The sequence below is a fragment of the Chiroxiphia lanceolata genome, chromosome 6 (assembly GCF_009829145.1).
Source record: "Chiroxiphia lanceolata isolate bChiLan1 chromosome 6, bChiLan1.pri, whole genome shotgun sequence".
NCBI classification, from domain to species: Eukaryota; Metazoa; Chordata; class Aves; order Passeriformes; family Pipridae; genus Chiroxiphia; species Chiroxiphia lanceolata.
In genome coordinates this window covers 27,239,652-27,260,200 of record NC_045642.1, presented here as the reverse complement: position 1 = coordinate 27,260,200, position 20,549 = coordinate 27,239,652, and the positions used below count along the sequence as shown (strand labels likewise).

Here is a 20,549-nt window from a genome sequence, read left to right as displayed (position 1 = left end):
GCTCTTAAAATTTAAATAAAATCCTGCTTTTTGCACCAAGCTATCTTCCAGTGACACCAAATATACCTATCCACTTTCTCACCGTGATTCTACAAAAATGAGGTGTTTGTATCCTTGCATAATCTTTAACACTGTCTAATCTGTGTCGTAATTTACTGTTCTTCATAGAAACACTGGATATGTTCTAATGTTTTGTTTGGGTTTTTTGTTTGGTTGTGTTTGGCTTTTTTTCCTTCTTAATATAGCCCTACCATACTTTTTTATCAGTTTGTTTTCATTTGCATGCAAAGTATGAGGTTTCTGTGATGCATTCGTCCCATAGCCTGTACTTTAGTCTGCTGCAATGTACAAGCACACAAACAGTGCTTGGTGAAAGTGTGTCTTTGCAGAACCCACATTTATTTCTGTTTCTGTCATTCTACTTACAAAGTCATAATAGTTCATACACAACTCTGGCAACTTTTAAAAACACGTGTTCCAAAATGCTGGTTGAAGGACCGGTGCCATTAAAGAAGGCTAAGAGATCAGCAATACTAAATGCAATTTCTTTAACTCTTTCCATTGTTTCTCCTGAAATATTTCTGCCAAAGTTTTTATGTGTTTCTCTAATTTGAGTACCATTTTTGAGAAAGTTATAGAAACAAAAGGACAAAGCCAATGAGTGTTTGTTCTTCTAAGAACAAAACAGGTTGAGGTAAGTAGACATGGCGTGGTTCCTTGTTGATGGAAGAGAAATAGTCTAACAATAATGGCTGAAAAAATATTGTGGAGCTGGCTCAGCCTGTGTCCTGACAATGTTGAGATGTTACTTCCCCTGTTTAGAATACAGCCCTATAAAATATCCTGTGCCCTACACACAACTTTGAGCAACAGTGATTAATTCCTTTTTTTAGTTTTGGAATATACCTACCCAGAAGACAAGATATTCTACCCCTTGTATCCTGATAAAGAGAATGCATTTATTTGGCACTAAGCACTCTTGTTTTGAGTGTGATGCTTCTGTACCTCACAGCAAAAAGCTTGAGCACATGGGCAAAGCTTTCTGGTTATTTTAGGCTAACATCTATTTAAAATGCCTTTCAATCACCCAGCATTTTAGAAAAAATTCAATCTTGCCACTTCATTGGATTACTTCGTAGCCTGAGAATTACTGCATTTTTTTGAAAATTCCTTTTATGACCTTCATGTCTTTCCTTCTCATAGTGATAGAAATTATTTGGGAGGTTAAGCAAATTTTGTCATGATAAATTCCTTGTAGTCTAATGCTTTACACACTTCAGCTGATGTACTGTCTTGTGTCATTGATTTCTTATACTTCGACCTTTTTAGCAGTCTTTGACTTTTGTCACAGTAGCAGCATGTCTGTATGTGCTTTGTCTTGTTTCAGTCAGGAGTTTATCCCAGTTATTTTATTTGAAGTTTCTCAGAAAATAACAACTCTCAATTATTTCGTCATCTTCCTCCATTTACTTCAGATAATGTTTTCAGAGTTTTGGTGATTAGCTTTCACAACAACTTCTTTCTTTGGCCACCTCTTCATGTTTTGGTGTTTTGTGAGGTTACCTTACTAAGAATTACTGAGCTGTTTGTCTTCTGCCATTATCTCAACTTCTCCTTGAGCTCTTTCTGAATATTAGTGGCTACCATCAGGCCTCTACTGAAGTGGCCACCTATTGCTTGACACCAATATGTACTGTGCCTTCAGTATTATTTGGCTGAATATTTTTTTGCAAATCCAAAAGTGTCATCATAATAAGTTTGATCATTTTATAACTTCCAAAGACCCTCGCTATTAGAACTGCAAACTAACACTTCTCTGTTCCTAAATCTGCCTCATTTTAATGCCATAACATTTTGTTTTGATTAATGCTTTGCTCAGAAGAAATTTCTTAGTACTTCATAACCTGACTATCTCAAGGTGGCTTTTTCACATATATATTATTTATAGATATACTATTTATATCTTTCCCATTTATTGGAGATATCCAATTAAGAATCTGCTTATAACATTTGTATGCAGATTAATGCTCTTCATGCAGCAGTAGTCTGATCTCAGGATATGACAGAGTTTGCATTTTCTTTCTTGTGCAGAACTTCATCCTCTGACATTCACTGCAGTCGTTCTGTTACCCCTTCTATTTAACAAGACCTGTTCCTACTGTAATCATACATCAACTTGGGAACTTATTACTTAATACAGTCTGAAATTCCTGAAATTCCTCATTTTCGTCTGCTTCCGTTCGCAAACAGTGATACAGGTAACCACCCCCACTGCTGATTTACCCTTTTCATTCAGTCTCTTGCGTACAGCCATGGTGCAACTCTCTTTCCTTTCTATAAACTTCAGCTATTTTGATAAATCTTCTACAACTGTTCCTGCAGCCAGGGTATCAATATAGCCATCTGTGCTGCTATATGAAGCTTTGCCTGTTTTCTGCCCCTTTCTGCCAATACCCTGCTTGCTCTAGCTGCTGCTAATGGACATGATGAGCGTGTTCTCTGAAGATGTAAAATCCATAAAGCACACATGATTGTCACAACTTTTGCAGACTAAGGTGGTCAGGCCTGGCACCTTCAACAAGGAATTGGAGACAGCCTTCTTTGAAATTAGGGATTGTAGTCCAATCTATGTACTTCATTACACTACTCCACGTCTATAAATCAGATAAGCACATTTGGTAAGGAAAACTTGTGTTCCCACAAAGCAAGATGGAAATGTGTGTCCAAAGCTGTGTATTGTGTATGTCCTGAGACATTCCCCTAGGTGCTAACACTTAGACACCTGCCTGCCATGAAAATGATTCTTTTAAAAACAAGCAAGAAAAGGTAAAAAGACCAATCTTTTTTTTCCTCTCTCCAGTTATCCAAACATTGTATTAAAAGCAGAAACTTTTGTATAGACCTTCATTTGATCTACAGCACAACACAGGTTGCTGGTGAATAGCCAACCAAATGTAAGCATCTCTGATTTGTGGATTCGCTGAATTTTGTCTTCATATTGGATGCTAGTGGTCATGTATATGATTTAATATAGCTAGCTAACTGAACTTTCTCAGCTTATTTACTCTCTCTCCACTTTTCTATTCACTCTCTTCTTCCACATCTTCTGTTTGTATGCTTGATAACTATACCCTTTAGGGTCAATGAAGTTTGTGGAGAAAGTGCATTTTGCCGCATGTTGCATTTTTGCTGTGATGCCAAATGGAAGAGATAGCTTTAACAGAACTTGGATTCTTTTCAGTGTTTGGTTGTCATTGCAATCACTTATTCAAAACTTTAAAATATATCTCCTTTGTTGGTTTTTATTCAGCAGGAAGTGACACCTTACTCCTTGCTCACTGTGAGAATCATAAAGTTGAAAAATGCTCGTCAGGCAGATTTTTGTAAGTATCAGATTTTCTTATTGACATTACACAGCTCTTAAAGTACTGTTTCAGACCCTGATTGTGCTAGATACTGTAAATCATACTAGCTAAGAAATTACAATCAAAGGCAATTTCTGCCACAGAATATCTATTTACAATTTCAGAGGTTTATTGGGTTGTTTGCTTTTTTCCTTTACATTTCTTTACATTATTTATCTGACAAGTTGTCTGTTTCAGAGGTGTAAAAATATCTTAACATCAGTTTTAATACACAGATGTTTCTATCCCATGTCCATGACAAATGCATAGAATATAGAGCTGAAATCCTTACACATCAGTCCCTCTAAATTCTTTGCTCTAAAAAGCCCTGCCACATCTCAGAAGTTGAGTGAGGTATCTCGTGTACATGTTCCAGTATCAGAGCATCAGGGCATCATAACATCTGCCACATTGTTATATCTTGCCCCTGAGTGAAAGATATCTAACAGAAATCTTTTGGAGACAGTAGTACATCATATGTTACAGCTCACATGCAAAGTGCTCTGAAAATGTGTGATATTTGGCCAGCCCTTACCTGGTGGTCCACATTCACAGAGGTTTTCCTCTGAAGAATTTTCTCCTGCCATTCCTACATGTGTCTCATGAATTTGACACATCACTAATAACTACAATTTTACATATCCCTTTATCATATGTCCATCTCTTGTTTTACATTTTCCTTCCTTTTTGGGAGATCATGATGAAGTTTGCTGAAGCCATAATATCCTACAGATAAAAGTCTCACCATCTCTTTGTATTTCGCTCTATTTGATGTTTCAAAAACATGGATGTCACCACTGCTTATTTTCCGGTCCAGTGGAGAGAAGTGTTCAGCTCACATAGTCTGTAATATTGGGTTGCAGAGAATAGAAAAAATATTATAGGACAGCAAAGAAGGTAAAATTAATTTTTATTCCTTTTGACAGCCATGAAACACTGCATGTATGAGCAAAACCTCACCTTCAATCTTTTGAAGTGTTCATTTAATTTCTCTTAGTATCACCTTTGATCTATCATGGACATTGAGCTACAAGATAAGATCCATGATTCAACAGCTTACGCAAAGGGATTGCACAAAGTAAAATGATGCTGCATTCTCAGAAATAGTATTACTGTTGTGACCTTGTCCTTCATCCTGAGGACAGTGTGGTTTCTGAGAAAGTCTTGCTTAGTGATATGGAGACATTTTGAAAATTCCCATTATCAGCAAAATGTACATCCCTGGAGTAGGACTCAGGATGTGGGGGCTCAGTTTTTAGCTCTGTTAATAGACTTTTTGTATAAGAAGTTTAAGTACATCTACACATCCAAACGCTCTATGCCTCTGTTGCCCTGTTTACAAAACATGGATAACCAAATATCTTCTCCCATACATTTTTTCTCTCTTATCTGTTTGAATCTTTTATTATGGGTAGAGGGATTCTAATTTAAGATGTGAGGTAAGGCCTAGAAACACTGAGAAGTATCTTCAGATTCTCTTGTTGATTACCAATAAATAAGATATAGAGACCAGCAGGTAAGAAAAGGATGTCTTTTCTGCCTGTCAGTAATTCCCCCAGGTACTCTGCGACTTCTTAAGGATGTCACATCAAAATGAAGCACTGTAAACCAGCATGCTATTGAACAAGGAAGATAAACAAATATTAGATAGCTCTTTGTTGGCTGAGCAGCAACCTACCCATGCTTTCAAAGAAGCTGGAGCCTCAAAGGAAAAATAATGTGATATTATGTGGTTTAAATACTTCAGTACAATGCCAAAAAGATATATTGTATCTTTTAAGTGATTGATTTTGCACTGGTACTAATGTCCTTTTAGCTTAATGTTTTGTTTTTAACATCTGTATGCATTTGAAGTATCACAAAACTAATATACGTGCTATTGTATGCTAATGAGAATTACAAAATTATGTTTACCTAGCCTTTTCTCAGCAATATGATCTTTCTTCTGGAAAACTGATAATAAGCAGCTGATACAGGTGCTATCTAACTGTGAAATATCTGTGGAAGACTGACAGTTTTTTAAATAACATATTTCAGATTTCCCAATATTTCCATCTTTCCTTTATCAAATCCAGGAACAAGCCACCTTTCCAACCAAGTGCAACAGATTCTTTGACTTGCTTTTTCCGTCTGCATGCTGACTTCCCATCTTTTTTGGCACATGCAATTATTTGCTTGCTAGAGTTTCTGTTCACTTCATTTTGGCTAAAAAATACTCCGTTCCAAGTTTTTCTCTCAGTTTGTTGCAAGTACTACCACACTAGGTCGTTTGGTCACAGAGTTTCTATGTTTTTCCCTGACCTACTTGCCAAATCTTGGCTTCAGGGAATGCCACTTCTATATATTTCTACTGACAGTCCTCACTGTCTTGTGCACCCAACTTAATCTTGGCTGTTTTTTAAACTCACACCTCAAGATCCATGGGATGTGTGTTTCACAAGCCTGGGATGAAATCCCAGCTTATGCTGAAATCTGATGTTACACCTTTGCCTGTAGACAGCACTTGCTGGTGGAGTTCAGCACACAAAGAAAAAAAATCAAACCAAAAAGAAAGCAGCCCACTCCTCAATGGATCAATTAACCTTTTTCATATACTTACTGTTGCTCCACCACTTTTGCAGTCTCCTCTATACTTAGGTGATGTTCCACTCCAACATTTGTTTTGTTAATACTTCATATAACTGGTTATCGTGTTGTCTTATCATGCAAATGCTCTTGGCAGACCTGAGCTAATTATTTTCCACTGTACTCCTAAATAACCTCTATGCCAAGTAGTAGTTATGGGTCAGACTCAAATATTTCTGGCACTCCCTGTCCTCACTGTGGGCTCTAGAAGGGAGGGTGCCCAGATAAGATCACTAACACTCATCCTGCTGCCCTGCAGGCGCTGGGTGTCATCACCAGGCTCCGATGATGCATGCAGTTAGGCTGTAGAGGTGCTGGGCGTACTAGAAAGAAAGCAATTTCATTGAAGTTTATGGGTCTCTTATAGTCTGGTATCTGCTTTGTGGTGGTATTCCCCTCCTCAGTCTGGAGCTGCAGACAGCCTTGGGTAAAAGAATTACTTTTTAGGTCACTGGTGTGTCCATTTGCTCCTTCTCAGCTGGAGGTCAGTGCCAAGGGCCTTTACAAAAGCTCATGTTTCCTAACTCTATTAATAGCACCACTTCTTCTACAGAATTTGCCATGTGTGGGAGGAATATCTGGCAAGGATGAGCTGGCAGGGAAAATTATTATTAGCTCCTTTCCTTGCTGCTAACATCCCTTCCAGTGACTCTGCTTCCCAAAAGAATGAGAAAGGAGCCAGGTGATAGGAGAGGAGGACCATGGTCACATAGGCTCTCCAATACCTTCCAGCTGCTCTCCTTAAACAAATGAGTTATTGGGTGACCACACAGACCTGCACCATCATTAGTGTTTACTTGTTTTATGACAGCCTCTAAATCCCACAGCTGAAGCTGACACCTTGCCCTGCTCCCATGGACAAAACAGACCATCAGTGAGGGGATCAGCCTCATCTGGCACGCCTGAAGCCCAAGCACCAAGAGAGGAGATCTGCCCTGAGATGCTGCAAGTGGAAGGAAGCCTCTCCCAGGTCCTTAGATGATAGAGGTGATAGACCTGTAGTGATGTGGTCTCTCCACCACTACTTACTGCCTTGTGAAAGAGCAAAACTCTGTAGGACTGCACTGGATCTCAGGTAACTGAAGACCTGAGTAAAGAGGTCTCTGTGACAATACTGCTCTCTGAAATTCTGGCAGCCTACATGGGTACTAGCTGATTCCAAATTCCAAGAGTTGACCTTTGTTGCTGGAGAGCATGTTCAGGCTCGTTAATACAGATGGGGTGAAGAGTGGTGATGTCAGGTCTGGTTTGACATATTTGGCCTTGGTGATGCTGAGTGTTAGCAATACTCTGCCTGGTCTACAGAGGTGAATTTGAGACGTATGTCCAACAAGAAATTACTTGGAGTGAGTTTCAGGCTGACAGGTGCTTTTTTTCTGGAAGATGATAATTTCTCTGAGAGGATTTGTCTTGCCAGATCAAGAGGCTGTGCGTAGAGGCATCCCTGTGAAGCAGCAGTCAAGAGTCGAAGTAGGAAACTTATAGTCTTGGATTGAAATACGACTGTGCATATCAGGTATATTTTGTAACTGTAGAAATCAGGAGCATGTGGAAGCTGTGTCAGCTGTGGAAAGAAACCTGCTGGTCTTAACTGGGAGGTCAGAACAATAATTCCTCTCCCTCTACTCTTCCTTTTGTTTTCAGACCTTCCTCTCATTTTCAGACCTTCCTTTTTCTTTTCAGATCTTCATTTTGTTTTTCATCTTTGGATGAAGAGAGACCTTGCATATTTATAAAGGAGGAGCTCAGAGACTTAGTCCTCTAACAGCTTATGAAATTATTTTGTGGAAGCTCTTATTTTATCCTTTCAGAAGAAATGAGTCAGTTCTGGGGTGATACACTTGGAGTCTCTGCAAATCAGAGTGGTTCTCCAGAGATATTACAGGTTATTATTGCTACAGAAAAGAAGCACAAGCAAATTAGGTAGAGTACAGCTAGTGCAGGTTATACTAATGGCCCTGTTGCAAAAATGCAAGTGGTGCTGGTGGGAGCACAGTGGTGCAAGACGGAGAGGTGACCCAGGGTGCGAAAGATCTGTGCTGTGACTGCAACAGGTACTGCACCCACTGAATCTGCTCCAGGGAGAAAATCCTACTTTGCCAGTGGACTTAAATGGCTGGACAAGGTGGAGGATTCATATGGGGACTCCGTTCATCCCTGGTAAAGGACATCACTGATTAAGCATGGTAGATCTACGAGCTTTCGTTATTTCCACAAGAAAGCTACAGAGAGTAATATTGTGCTTACAGATGAGTGTTGCACCTGGATACTTTTAGAGGACTGAGTTCAGTTTAAATCTTGTCTCAGACAGACAAGCAGTAAGAGGTAACTTCTTAATATTGTTTGTATCATGTTATGTTGGAGAGGAAAAATGTTCCCAGAGACCACGTCCAACAATTGAGAAATGGGAGTGGCTCTCCTCCTCCTTTTAGGTGAACTGCAGTAAACTAGAATTCAAGGGGAACCTGTCTGTGCAGGTAGAGAGGATTTCACTAGGAGAAAATTATTTCTTTGTTTTGATGTTATGAAACGCAGTAACAGGACAGATGGGACTTTACAGTTTACTTTCATTGTTCTTATAAGACTAGTTTTTCTTATATGCTTTGGTTTTCAGTGCTGTAATTTCCTTCTTACTTGTGATGGAGATGAATGATTTTAGCATGTGATGGTTCATTTCAGGTACAGCTCGCAAGGTTGTACTCTCACAGGGTAGCAAGCAGCTGTCTGTAGTTCTGAACTTCTTGTTTCGGTCTTGTATTTTTAACCCGTCTTTAGCTTGAAGACAGAGATGAGAAACAGTCCCACTAACATACAAATTGAATCAGAAGTTAAAAATTGTGAAAGGATATCAGGGTCACTTAGTGCTGACTTTCAAAGAGACTGTGAGTTGAGAAGTCTCAGCATGCACATGGGGTGACGTTATGTCATCAGGGAATGAAGCTGCAACACGTGCACTGAAGTAAGGGCCTGGCATGGTATGGAACTGTTAATAAAGCCCAGCAACTGCATTACAACTAGAGTATGAAGAAAATGCAAATTTGATTTTTTTTTTATTAGCTCCCAGGTAGCAATGAATAAACTGGAACATTGTCGGTAGCTCTCTTGTACACTTTTTTCAGGGATAAGAGGGAGCAATATAAGCTGGTTAGCCATTTCAAGGGTTCCCATATAATGAGGGTATCCTAGTTTTCATAATATTCAACAGACATTTAACTGTCCTGTTATTTGATTTCTCTCACTGTTTGCCTCACAGTTTAGCCTGGATTCAAACGAACTGCCACTTCTGGAGAAAAACATAAGCTCAGTTAAAGTCAAAGCATGGGGATACTCTTTGTCACGTGAAAGATGGAAGTTCAGATTTTTGCTCATCAGTCCCCCAGGAAAGTCGAGACCCTGGTGCCCGACAGTCTGTCAGCATCTCGTAAGGAGACCCTTCACCAACAGACTCACAAGATGGGAGGGTACATTGACCTCCTTTGTTGGAGGGAACTCAACAGAGCCAGGACCCCTCAGCAGGTCCCACCAAGGTGTTATCCACTGCTGGCAACTGCAGGATTTACTTTAACAGTTTACAGAATAATACTTTCTATTAATACAAACTATGACAGATTAATGAGGTTAGAAGGTTGTTGGTGATAGTGTCTGCTGCAAAAATGTGTTTAAAACAATCTACTGATACATATATTAAGCAAGCACAAGCTCTGATACAAAGCAATCTAATTAATATGCTATGGGGTAAGCGCAAGCAAAAGCTCTAGTCCTAAAAGCAGCAATCAATGCGTGTAGAGCATATTTCTCACCCAAGGTGTCCCTCTGGGGTGGAAGAAGATGGACTCAGTCAGTCGACTGATCCCAGTAGTTTCAGTGGAGATCTTCTCCCCCTTTCCCCTTATCTCCAACTTACTTTTATACTATTTTCTTTATATTTGGGTGGAGTTTGAGTGTCTCTAGTCATAAATACCTTTTATTTCTATTGGTTTGCCTAATGGGCGAGGGATGGTGGTCGTGGTTTGGCACCTGAGGAGGAGGTTCGACATGGTTGTTGGCTTCAGCAGCAGAACATCTTGATTCTCCCTTATCAGGCAGGTACTATACAGTCTTAGTACCACAATGTTCTCCCATTCTGCTGGAATTAGAAAGGAGGGGGGGCACATAGTCTCCACTTTGTTCCACACTCCGTTCTGTTTCTCTGAGCAGATGTTTATTGTTATACTGGGGAGCATGTTGACCTCAGACCATCCAGGGAGTTGCAGCTGCTTTTTACCTTAAAATTCTGAATCCTCTCTAGATTTAACTCTGTCCAGTATTCCACACTGTACAAGGAAAATATGGAAAATCAAAGGAATCCTTTGGAAAACAATAACCTCTCCACATCAGTAGTGGCTGTAGATTAATTGTGGCAAAACCATATGTGGCATAGTCCCCTTTCTTTACAAAAAGAAAGCATGCTTTTTCCTAGTGGTATCACCTCACATCATCTTCAAGGTCAAATTTGCACAGAGTAATTACCAACCATAATATGTAATTTGGCTGTGACCAACTAAGCCTTGTTATTGCAGAATGACACAAAGTGGCTGAGGTGTGAAGGCACCTGTGGAGATCATGCAGTGCAGCCCCCTGCTCAAAATAGGGTCAGCTACAGAAGGTTGCTCAGAGCCATGTCCAGTTGTGTTCTGAACATCTCAAAGGTCAGAGACTTCACAACCTTTCTGGGTAACCTGTGCCAGTGTTTGACCACCCTCATGACAAAACCAAAGTTTTTACTTATGTTTCAGTGGGATTTCCCCTATTTTGGTTTGTGTCCATTGTCTTTTACCTTCCACTGGGTACCACTAAGGAGAGTCTGACTCAGACTTCTTTATTTTCCTCTCCCCCAGTCAAGTATTTACACACATTGATAAGACTTCCTGAGCCTTCTCTGCTTCAGGCTGAAGAGTCCTGGCTCTCAGCTTCTCCCCACGCATCAGATACTCCAATCTTGCATTTTCTTTGTGGACTTTACATCCTTACCTCTCTCGTACTGGGGAACCCAGAGATGTGGCCTTGCCATCACTGAGTAGACACGATCTTTCCATCTGCTGGCAATACTCCTTCTGATGCAGCCCAGGGGACCGTTGGCGTCGCTTGCCACAAGGGCACATTGCTGGCTCATGCTCAACTAGGTGTCCAATAACATGCGCAGGTCCCTCTCTGCAGAGCTGCTTTCCAGCTGGTCAGCCCTCAGCCCATCCTGGTGCATGGGGTTATATCTCCTCATGTGAAGGACTTTGCATTTCCCTTGATAAACTTCATGAGGCTCATGTTGGCACAGTTCTGCAGCCGGTCCAAGTCCCTCTGAATGACAGCACAGCCATCGAGTGCTCTTCAACATCTTTGTAAATGACTTGGATGCAGGACTGGAAGAGATACTAAGCAAGTTTGTATATGACAAAAAATCAGGAGGAGCTGTTGAGTCCCTCAAAGGCAGGAAGGCCTTGCAGAGAGACCTCAGCAAATTAGAGGGCTGGGCAATCACCAACATATGAATTTCAACAAGTGGAAGTGTCAGATTCTGCACCTGGGATGGGGCAACCCCAGATGTTAGTACAGACTAGGGAATGAGATGTTGGAAAGCAGTGCTGCAGAAAGGGACCTGGGGGTCCTGGCTGATGGTAAGCTGAATATGAGTCAGCAGTGCTCTGGCAGCCAGGAGGGCCAACCGTGCCCTGGGGAGCATCAGGCAAAGCATCACCAGATGGCTGAGGGAGGGGATTGTCCTGCTCTGCTCTGCATTGGTGCAGCCTCACCTTGAATATTGTGTGCAGTTTGGGGCACCACAATATAAGAAAAGTATTAAGCTATTAGAGAGTGTCCAAAGAAGGACAATGAAGAAGGTCAAGGGCCTTGAGGGGAAGCTGTATGAGGAGTGGCTGAGGTCATTTGATCTGTTCAGCCTGGAGAAGAGGAGACTGAGGGGATACCTCATTGCAGTCTACAACTCCTTGTGAGGGGAAGAGGAAGGGCAGCCACTGATCTCTCTTTGTGGTGACCAGTGACAGGACCCAAAGGACTGGCCTGAAATTATGTCAGGGGAGGTTTAGGTTGAATATTAGAAAGACGATCTTCACCCAGAGGTGATTGGTCACTGGAACAGGCTCCCCAGGGAACTGGTCACAGCACCAAGGCTGACAGAGTTCGAGAAGTGTTTGGATGATACTCTCGGGCATATACTGTGATTCTTGGAGATGGTCCTGTGCAGGGCTAAGAGTTGAACTCAATGATCCTTCTGGATCCCTTCCAACTCAGCATAATCTCTGATTCTGTGATTCTTTAATTGTCAATAGCTTATTTTACATAAATATTTAATAAATTGTGGTAGTTTGGGCTAGGCCTTCCTTGGTGACCAGTTTGTAACCAAGGAAGGGCCCAGATTTACCCAGTATTCCCTACAATTTTTACGTAAGCCAGACTATAAGAAGAAAGGAGGAAAGGCCTTCGCTCTCTTTCCTTCCGGCGGCTTGGAGGTGCAGGTTCCCTGCTGTTGAGTCTGCCGTGCTGGGGAGCGAGGCCTGGTAAGGCCTTGTCAACCCTGGGAGGTGGAGGTTGCCGGCAATTGTTCCGGAGCGACTCTCGGTTGTCCCAAGGAGAGTAGTGAGATATTTCTTTGCTAACTCTTTTAGTGGATAGATATTGGGCTACTAATTGGGATATATATATATATATATTTTATTTTGGTTTTGTTCCTTTTTCCTTCCCCCTTCCCTTTCCCTTGTGAAATTGTATATATTTCAATTGTATATAATTGTAACATAAGTGTAAGTATATTTATATATATCACTTTAGCTGTCTCTCGTTTCAGGTTTTCTTAGTTGTTTTTCTCCCTCTTCTCCCTGGGGTTTGGGGGGGGACGGGGACTTCTTGTGGTAAGGTTTGGAGACTTGGCAGGGAGCCAGCTTCAAACCATATCAGAAATCAACACACATATGGAAAAATAATTTTAGAAAGTAGCCTCACAAAAATATTTTGTCAAAGAAAATACTCGAGAATATCAGTAAATTCCAGATAAAACAGTGACAAAAGACATTCATAAATGTTGTGGCTGTCCATTCGTGCTTGGCTCAGAGTTTTAGTACTGCCATCTTTCTCAGTTCTATCACGAATCTTGTTTTATACACTGTGTGGTGGAAAGTCGGAATTTAATATCAGGCTAAAGCATTTTGGCTTTCATTAAGAAAAATAAAGGAAAAGAAAATAATTGGCCTTTGCAACTACAGCAAAAATATAGAAATGAGCCCTTCCTGCACCTTATGATGGCTAGAAACTAAAAATGAGAGAAATTATGTCTCAGATCAGTTCAGAAATGTCAATTTCTGTAGGATGTCCCATTTCAGCCTCTTTAGTGATTTTGGGGATGTTTTTGGAACACTTGAGACTGGCAGTGGTAAGTGCTCTCATTATGGCAGGAGGGATGGTCCAGCTGCCCTGAGGCTACATTTAATTCTTGGCTATTGTACCGGCTTCCTATAAGCTCTTGAGAAACTCTGTAGATCAGAGGCAGTGATACCACTTATCAGGATGAGCACATCACAGCTCAGCAAGCTGTCAGACAGCACAATGATGAGAGATGGTTCAGTTATGAGATAGATCAGTAATCAGAGCCCTCCTGCTCATAGTAAATTGAATATATATTATACTAAATAATATTATACTAAATATAATAAACAAGTAATAAGTAATAATATTATATTAAAGTCCATGTATTATTCCATCACTTCCATTATGTAAAAATCTAAGACCCTGAAATGTTGTCAGTGAAAATAATTTCAAAATCTGAAAGGCAATCTACTACCTTTTTGAGAGAAAACTCATGGCAGTGTCAAGAAATTCCTTCAGATTCAGCATGAATTGTTACATGGGAATCTTCCTGCCTAATAGTCATCCTCCTCTGGAGATGTCCCAATCACAGGGTCTCTGGATTTCAGCCAACATGTTATTTTTAGACAAAATATTCTAAAGCAATACATCTAATATCCTGAACAAAGACACCAGGATAAACTCTCTTTTAACCTTGAGGAGCTGCCGCAAGACCTGCGCCATGCTTATACACAGTAGGTGTTCATCTCTCCGCTCATGAGGTGGTTATCTCTGCTGACTGACATGGGACTAGACTTCTCCTCTTTTCTCACCAAAGTCTGTGTTCGCACAACAGAATGGATCAGTTCCAGTTGCTTCTGGAACAGTTCCTGTCCGAAGTCTGAGAATCTGTTTGGTGTTCACTCGGTTCAGGATCTATGGCAGGTGGTACCTTACAGCAAGTGCAGGCTCACTCCCTTCATCCACAAGATCCAAATCCTTTCTGCCATTTCATTTTTCCTGAGGAGAGATGTGAAGTAGGAAATAGCTTCCAGGTCTCTGAAGCATCAACAAATGCCAGGAAAGGGCTCCAGCTTGCTACTAACCTCCTCAAGCAGCAACTGTGCTCCCTTCCCACCCCACCTAGGGAGACAATGATCAAGGTGACTTGAATAATTGATTTTCCATCATGAAGAGTTAATAACCAGGTATACCATATATTTACTATCTGAATCAGACTGAAACCTGATTCTTTTAAGATTTCTCACAAAGTTAAGTTGCCTCAGATACAACTTATGCACAATCCCTCTCAGGGTCTGAAGCTCATATTGTGCTGCCTCTGTCGTGATTTCTCCTACCTAATTTTGTTGATCAGGAGCAATACAAAACTCCTGGCTATCCATACTATCCACTAGCTAGGATTGTATTTTTAATTTTAATGTGTGATATTATGCATAGTTATTTGAATACACTGCTTATTAAAAATAGTGTTGTGATGAGCAAATTAATTTTATCCAGCTATGTGATTTCTATCTTTCTCGTTTGGCCTATGTATATCAGAAAGAACTGGCCATTTCTCACCCATGTTCAAGCTATGGAGCATTTAAATGTTTCCACTGCTTGTGTTGTGATTCCTCTGACAGATATTTTGTGCCTATGTTTCTACAGTAAGCCAATCTGATTGCTATGTGAGCCTCTGGTTGCCAACTGCTTCAGATGAAAAACTCCACACCAAAGCCATCAAAAACTGCAGAAATCCCGTGTGGAATGAAAGTTTCTACTTCCGGATACAGAGACAAGTCAAGGTACACAAACCAAAACCTCTCTTCTTCACTTTGTCTCTATGTAACATCTTTCAGTTTAGAGCAAAACAGGAGGTCATGTCTTCTAATGCCTTTCTGAGTTTACTTAAAATTCCCCATGCAAGCTGGAGCAAAACAGTTCTGGCTTTTGCTGGAATCTGCTTTACTCCCAACAGATAGTTATTATTTATATATGGATAATGTGAGTATGACCTCCTTGGGGAAGGCTAACAGGACAATGACAGTTACAACAGAGAGACACTATGAAACAAAAATATAAAATTACACTATAACAGAAAAACACATCTTTTCCTGAGAGGACATGAAATGGCATATCAATGCCAGGAAGCTGCCAAATTCTAGTAAGATGAAGATATTTACTCAGTTTGCTGCTGATGGTTACACTACACTCCAATGGCTGTGAACAGGTGGCTGAAAGCAGAATGAATGTCCAAGGATCCGGAAAGGTGACTATTGATATGAAGTGTCCTTTATTACCTCTGTTGATAGGAAACAATATAGGAATATGGCAACCCATATTCCTCCCTAAAAGATTGCATTTTTTGTGAGAGCTACTTAAAAGCATAAAAGGTGACCAGAAAGATATCTCAGTTCAGCCTTAACTGATGAGACTAAGAGCTGTTTCTTATAAAGTAGATAAGACTCACTTTCTTACTCTTCCTTGTGACATTTTTTCATCAATATTTTTCTATTTCCTCTCTGTAAAACAGATGCTAAACCTGCAAGAGCTGCAGAATATTATACTTCTTGAGTACATGCTAATGAATTGGTTATTTTTAATTTCTTTTCCCAGAATGTTCTGGAAATTACTGTTTCTGATGATGACATTATTCATGATGATGACCACGCAATTGTGCTTTTTGATGTAGCTAAAATCCCCATTGGGGAAAGAGTGTTTATAACATTCCCTCTAAATCCACAGGTAAGAGCTCAGTCAGACATTTAGTACATCTTAATGTCCATTCTCTCCCCTCTGATTAAAAAGGCATGCTGTCTCTTCTGTCTTTTACCACCAGGACCAACTTGGTAGTAAAAATGTAGCAAAATTTATTAAAATCCTGGAAATTGCATGCCAGTGATAAAATAGATAGCCTTCTCAAATTCCTCTTGCTTTCCTCTGGCACATGTCATGGCCAAAATCCCAAGCCCCAGTGTAGATGCAATTTTAGGGAAGCTTTGCACTTTTAATAATCTGATAGAAAATGACAATTTATGTAATCCTCTCAAAGACTATGAAAAGAAAAAAGAAACAAGGACAGGAAAATGGCCTATTTCCACAATATTTTACTAAACATCAAGTCTTATCATACCATGTTCAGCACATGGAAGCTGGCAAACATAAAGGTTTAGTAGGGAGACTTTTAAGCACCAAACACGCTTTAGTCTGCTAGTACAATTGAAATCTTATCCTTGGTGAAGAAAAAGCTATCTCTGTCTTTTAATGCTGACAATAGCAAGCATGAAACAGAATATTGTTACTTATGAAAACATAAGGGAAACTGTGCTTGCAAAAATGAAGGTCGCTTTGAAAACCTCTGCACATGCTAATGGAGATTGCTTCTTTTTTTATTGTCAGAGGAAGGAGGAGTTGGAAGTTGAGTTTGTACTGGAGAGCATGTGAGTAAAACCCCAATAATCAGAATAACAGCTTGGAGTGGTGCATTAGTGCAGGGAAACCTTCTGTAGATCAGTATCACGTCAATAGCCAAATTCAATCTTTTTCCAAAGTTGATGTGTGCATTAACAAATCATCCCATGAAAGGAAAATGCCATGATGTGGAGGAGCGTTCCAAATTTTAATTCTGTGACTTTTTAGTAAGATTTATGTATTACTTACATAGTTCAGAGTTGGATGCTAAATCCCTCTGCAGTAAGTCTATAGATTTACTGGGCAGCATTCTCTGGGAAAGTCATGACTGAGGAGAAGGTTGTTACCCATCTTGTGACATACTTGTGCTACTAAGGCTATTACAAGCACATTCCAGGTACCTTATTGCAATTTAATCATTTCTGCTGGGTCATTATGTGGCATATAGCATAAAGGGAGCATACTTCTGGAGACAATAAGAAGGAGCAAATAAAATAATTGCAATAAAAAAATTAAGAGAGAATAGTGAGTCCTGTTCAGGACAATATCCATAATATATTGTTTGTAAAATACATATTATTTATTCTTGTTTTCTAGCCTGGATCCTCCTGAAACCATCATCACAAATGGAGCAATAGTGGTAAAATATTTGTTTTGTTCTTTTGTGTTCTTTCCCACATCATTCCTTACCCTAGCTGACCATAACATCAGTGACGGAAACATCCCCACTCTTCGTTCTTTAGTGATACTTTCTCCTAGAAGCTTTATCTTTAAGGAGGCCAGCATGATCTTAGAGAAGCTTTCCAACTGTTATGATTTCCCCCTATTTCGTCTGCATCCACTGAAAATTGCAATGTGTTTAGCAGAGCACCATCTTCCTATGTGACAATGAAGTGAATTCTCACTGTCACTGGATATGGCAAAAGCCTCCAACACAGTTGGCCCCCACATTCAAGCAATGCCCCTGCCAACATCTGCCAGCATGGGTGGTGAGGTGGCTGGATGAGTTCTCTAATTCTCTGTCCCCATCATGCCTACTGTAGTGTCGCGAGGAAGCCTGCTTGGAAGTTCACTTGGACAGCAGAATGCAAAAGAAGCATTTTTCAGGTAAGCTTATTAATTGTTTAAATGAATATTACTGATTCTACTCTCTCTAACAAGGCCTAGAAATTGAATCGTCAAAATAATAAGGTTTTAATTGATCATATCAAAGGTGATTTGTAAAAATTCTTCAGTGGAGAATGCTACCAGTCCTGCAGCAGGTGTAGGCTCAGGGTTCCAACTTCATGGGGAGCCTTGTGCCAGAGTACAGAAACAACATCAGGTGCTTGTACAGAAGGTATCTAGATCCCAAGCTGAGATTCTGGAAACCTCTGCTGTAGTGCTGCTAAACCCTGAAGAAGCCTAATTCCTCAGGCACGGTAGTCCATAACCTTAACTTTCCTCAGCATTTCTGTCAATTCACCTTCTGCATATGCATAGCAACACCTCATTTTTTGCAGGGGTTAGCCACTCAGCAGCTGGCTCCTGCCTGACCCTGATCAAGATCCAGAATCTAGAAGTTCCTCTGCCCACATCCCCTGAGAGGCTGGATCTGGTAGGCAATCTCAGAGCATGTGTAACGCACGCTGGCAGGATTAGCTAATTTCTTCATATAAATAGGGTCATCTGCTGCAGAGTAATATCTTATTTTAGGGGACTGAGAGCTTCTTTTGCTCATTGAGATGAGGATAATTTACAACACAAAGTACCTGTTTGTATTCATTCTGTCATGATGCAATTGCAACAGAAATGCATCAGTCTTAAATTCAGTGCCATTCACATCACACTCTAATCTGACTTCTTGCTCAGCACATTACAAAGAGATGTTTGGGGTTTGGATCACTTTCGGAAGACAGCTTTCCAAATGCAAAACAAGAGAAGGAATTTGTTCAAAGCTACCTTTTGCTTCTTTTTTCCCCCGTTCCTTTTTTTGCAATTATAAGTAATTTTGTGTTGCATTTTATCTCATTGTTTTAGAGAATGAGCTAACATTTACAGTGAGAGGATCCTTTGAAGAAAGCCAGACAATTTCAGTGTGCTGTGACTCCCGCTCCCCTCTCCCAGATCCCACTTTCTTCCACTATGCCAGATACAAGCAACCCTCCCTGGATGTTACACTCACAAAGAAGAGGAAGCTTCCCACTTTTGTACGTTACCCCAGAACATGGTAGAGAACACAGACAGTCCTATGACCTGGCATTTACATGTGAGTAGGCAGCAAGAGAAGAACATTTCTGTCTTAACCAAAAAGCACTCCATGCTACTTTTCAGTGTGCTTGTGTGTCATGTGGAGCAAGGAGGAGAAGCATTCCCCTGACAATCCCTTTGAAGTCACTCCCCTCAGAGCAGGAAGTAGTTGGTGAGGTAAGTGTCTACTGGCCATGGGGAATCCTTTATAAGCTTTTTAAAATTGTGATTATCAAGAAGCAGAAACTGAAGGCCACTTCTCTCTTTACAGAGACAGTTGTTTTCTAATCCCCCTTCAATCTAGGGTGATGCATAACGAAGTGAATTATTTGGAGCAAAATAAAATGGGGAATACAGGGGAGAAGGGGGAGAAGGAAAATGTCTAGGCTTTTTCTCGTGCTCCTTCTATTCTCCATGTACTTAATCAGGCTGAAATTCACTGGGAACCACTGGGAAGAGGGGTGAGGCTGCAGCCTGGTACACTGCTCCAAGAGGCAACCCATGCCACAAGTCTGGGGTGCTCAGACTTTTTGTCTTCGCCTTGTATCTGACATCGTTATGTGAGAGGACGTAGTTTCAAGGTTTCAAAATTTAGTGGTGGACTCTTCCAGGGAGGTGAGGTATAGCACTGCAGCTCTCCCGTTACTTATTCGTGTAGCAAACTAGTACCAGCACAAGCTACACCTGAGTTTCATAACATAGAGAAGATGTGGACTACAGATGATAGTACTGAAGTCTTAATTTGTTAATCTGTGCACATTCTGGGTACTAGTGAAACCTTGAGAGGAGAGCCTATCTTCCCAATTTCAGTTGATTGAGAGTCAGAGCTTCGTAGATGTAATGATGACCCAAAAGATCTATGTCTCAGTCTGCATGGGGGAAAAGGACTGTTTTAAACAAAATATCAATATTCATAATTTTATCTTTTTAATTTTCAGCACAGAAAAGTTGATTTGCGCTTTAAGGTGAAAAGATGGTAAGACATCTCCTTAGTTCTTTGTATTCAGGTAGCTGTCAATCAAGTTCCAATCCCTTTGTTACTGACTTTGTATGATGGTTTGGATGTCCTGAATGATGGTTTATCCTCATTTCAGACTATAAAATAAAATTAACTCAGTACGCAGCACAAAAATTTTCAACAGCTGTGAATTTATGTGATAGGACAGTGAGTTAAGAATAGGTTTTATAAAGAACACATCAATTTTCTATTCATATTGTGCTGCAATCAATATTACGTGGTATGGGCCACTCTGATACCTCTAAATTTATTGCCAAATTCAGATTTTCAATAAAAGCATAATTTCAAAACTAATTGAAAGAAACCTTTCTGTTTCCCAAGGGGTTTCTTTAACTGTTTACTTTCACTAAAGGACCAAAATCAGAGTGCTCTACAATATGAAAAAAATTGAAACAATCAATGTGTACTCAATGAGATAAATGCAAATAAACTCAATCAAGTGATGCTTATTTCTAAACCAAGGAAACACATCGTGTATTTTGGAATATGGTTAAAGCCTTAGTAAAATTTATAAGGTGAATATGTTGCAT

The 20,549-nt window shown here is 40.2% G+C and overlaps 1 protein-coding gene across 1 annotated transcript in view; it reads left to right on the top strand.

The window, feature by feature from the left end:
- The window catches only part of LOC116788434 (cytosolic phospholipase A2 epsilon-like), a 41,161-nt gene that overhangs the window by 8,530 nt on the left and 12,082 nt on the right, over window positions 1-20,549 (top strand). Inside the window, exons 4-12 of the mRNA XM_032691277.1 lie at window positions 3,311-3,383; window positions 15,030-15,166; window positions 15,978-16,106; window positions 16,761-16,801; window positions 17,370-17,412; window positions 17,816-17,879; window positions 18,792-18,961; window positions 19,086-19,178; window positions 19,940-19,977. Coding sequence (XP_032547168.1) covers window positions 3,311-3,383; window positions 15,030-15,166; window positions 15,978-16,106; window positions 16,761-16,801; window positions 17,370-17,412; window positions 17,816-17,879; window positions 18,792-18,961; window positions 19,086-19,178; window positions 19,940-19,977 — 788 coding nt within the window. The remainder of the gene's footprint in view (window positions 1-3,310; window positions 3,384-15,029; window positions 15,167-15,977; window positions 16,107-16,760; window positions 16,802-17,369; window positions 17,413-17,815; window positions 17,880-18,791; window positions 18,962-19,085; window positions 19,179-19,939; window positions 19,978-20,549) is intronic.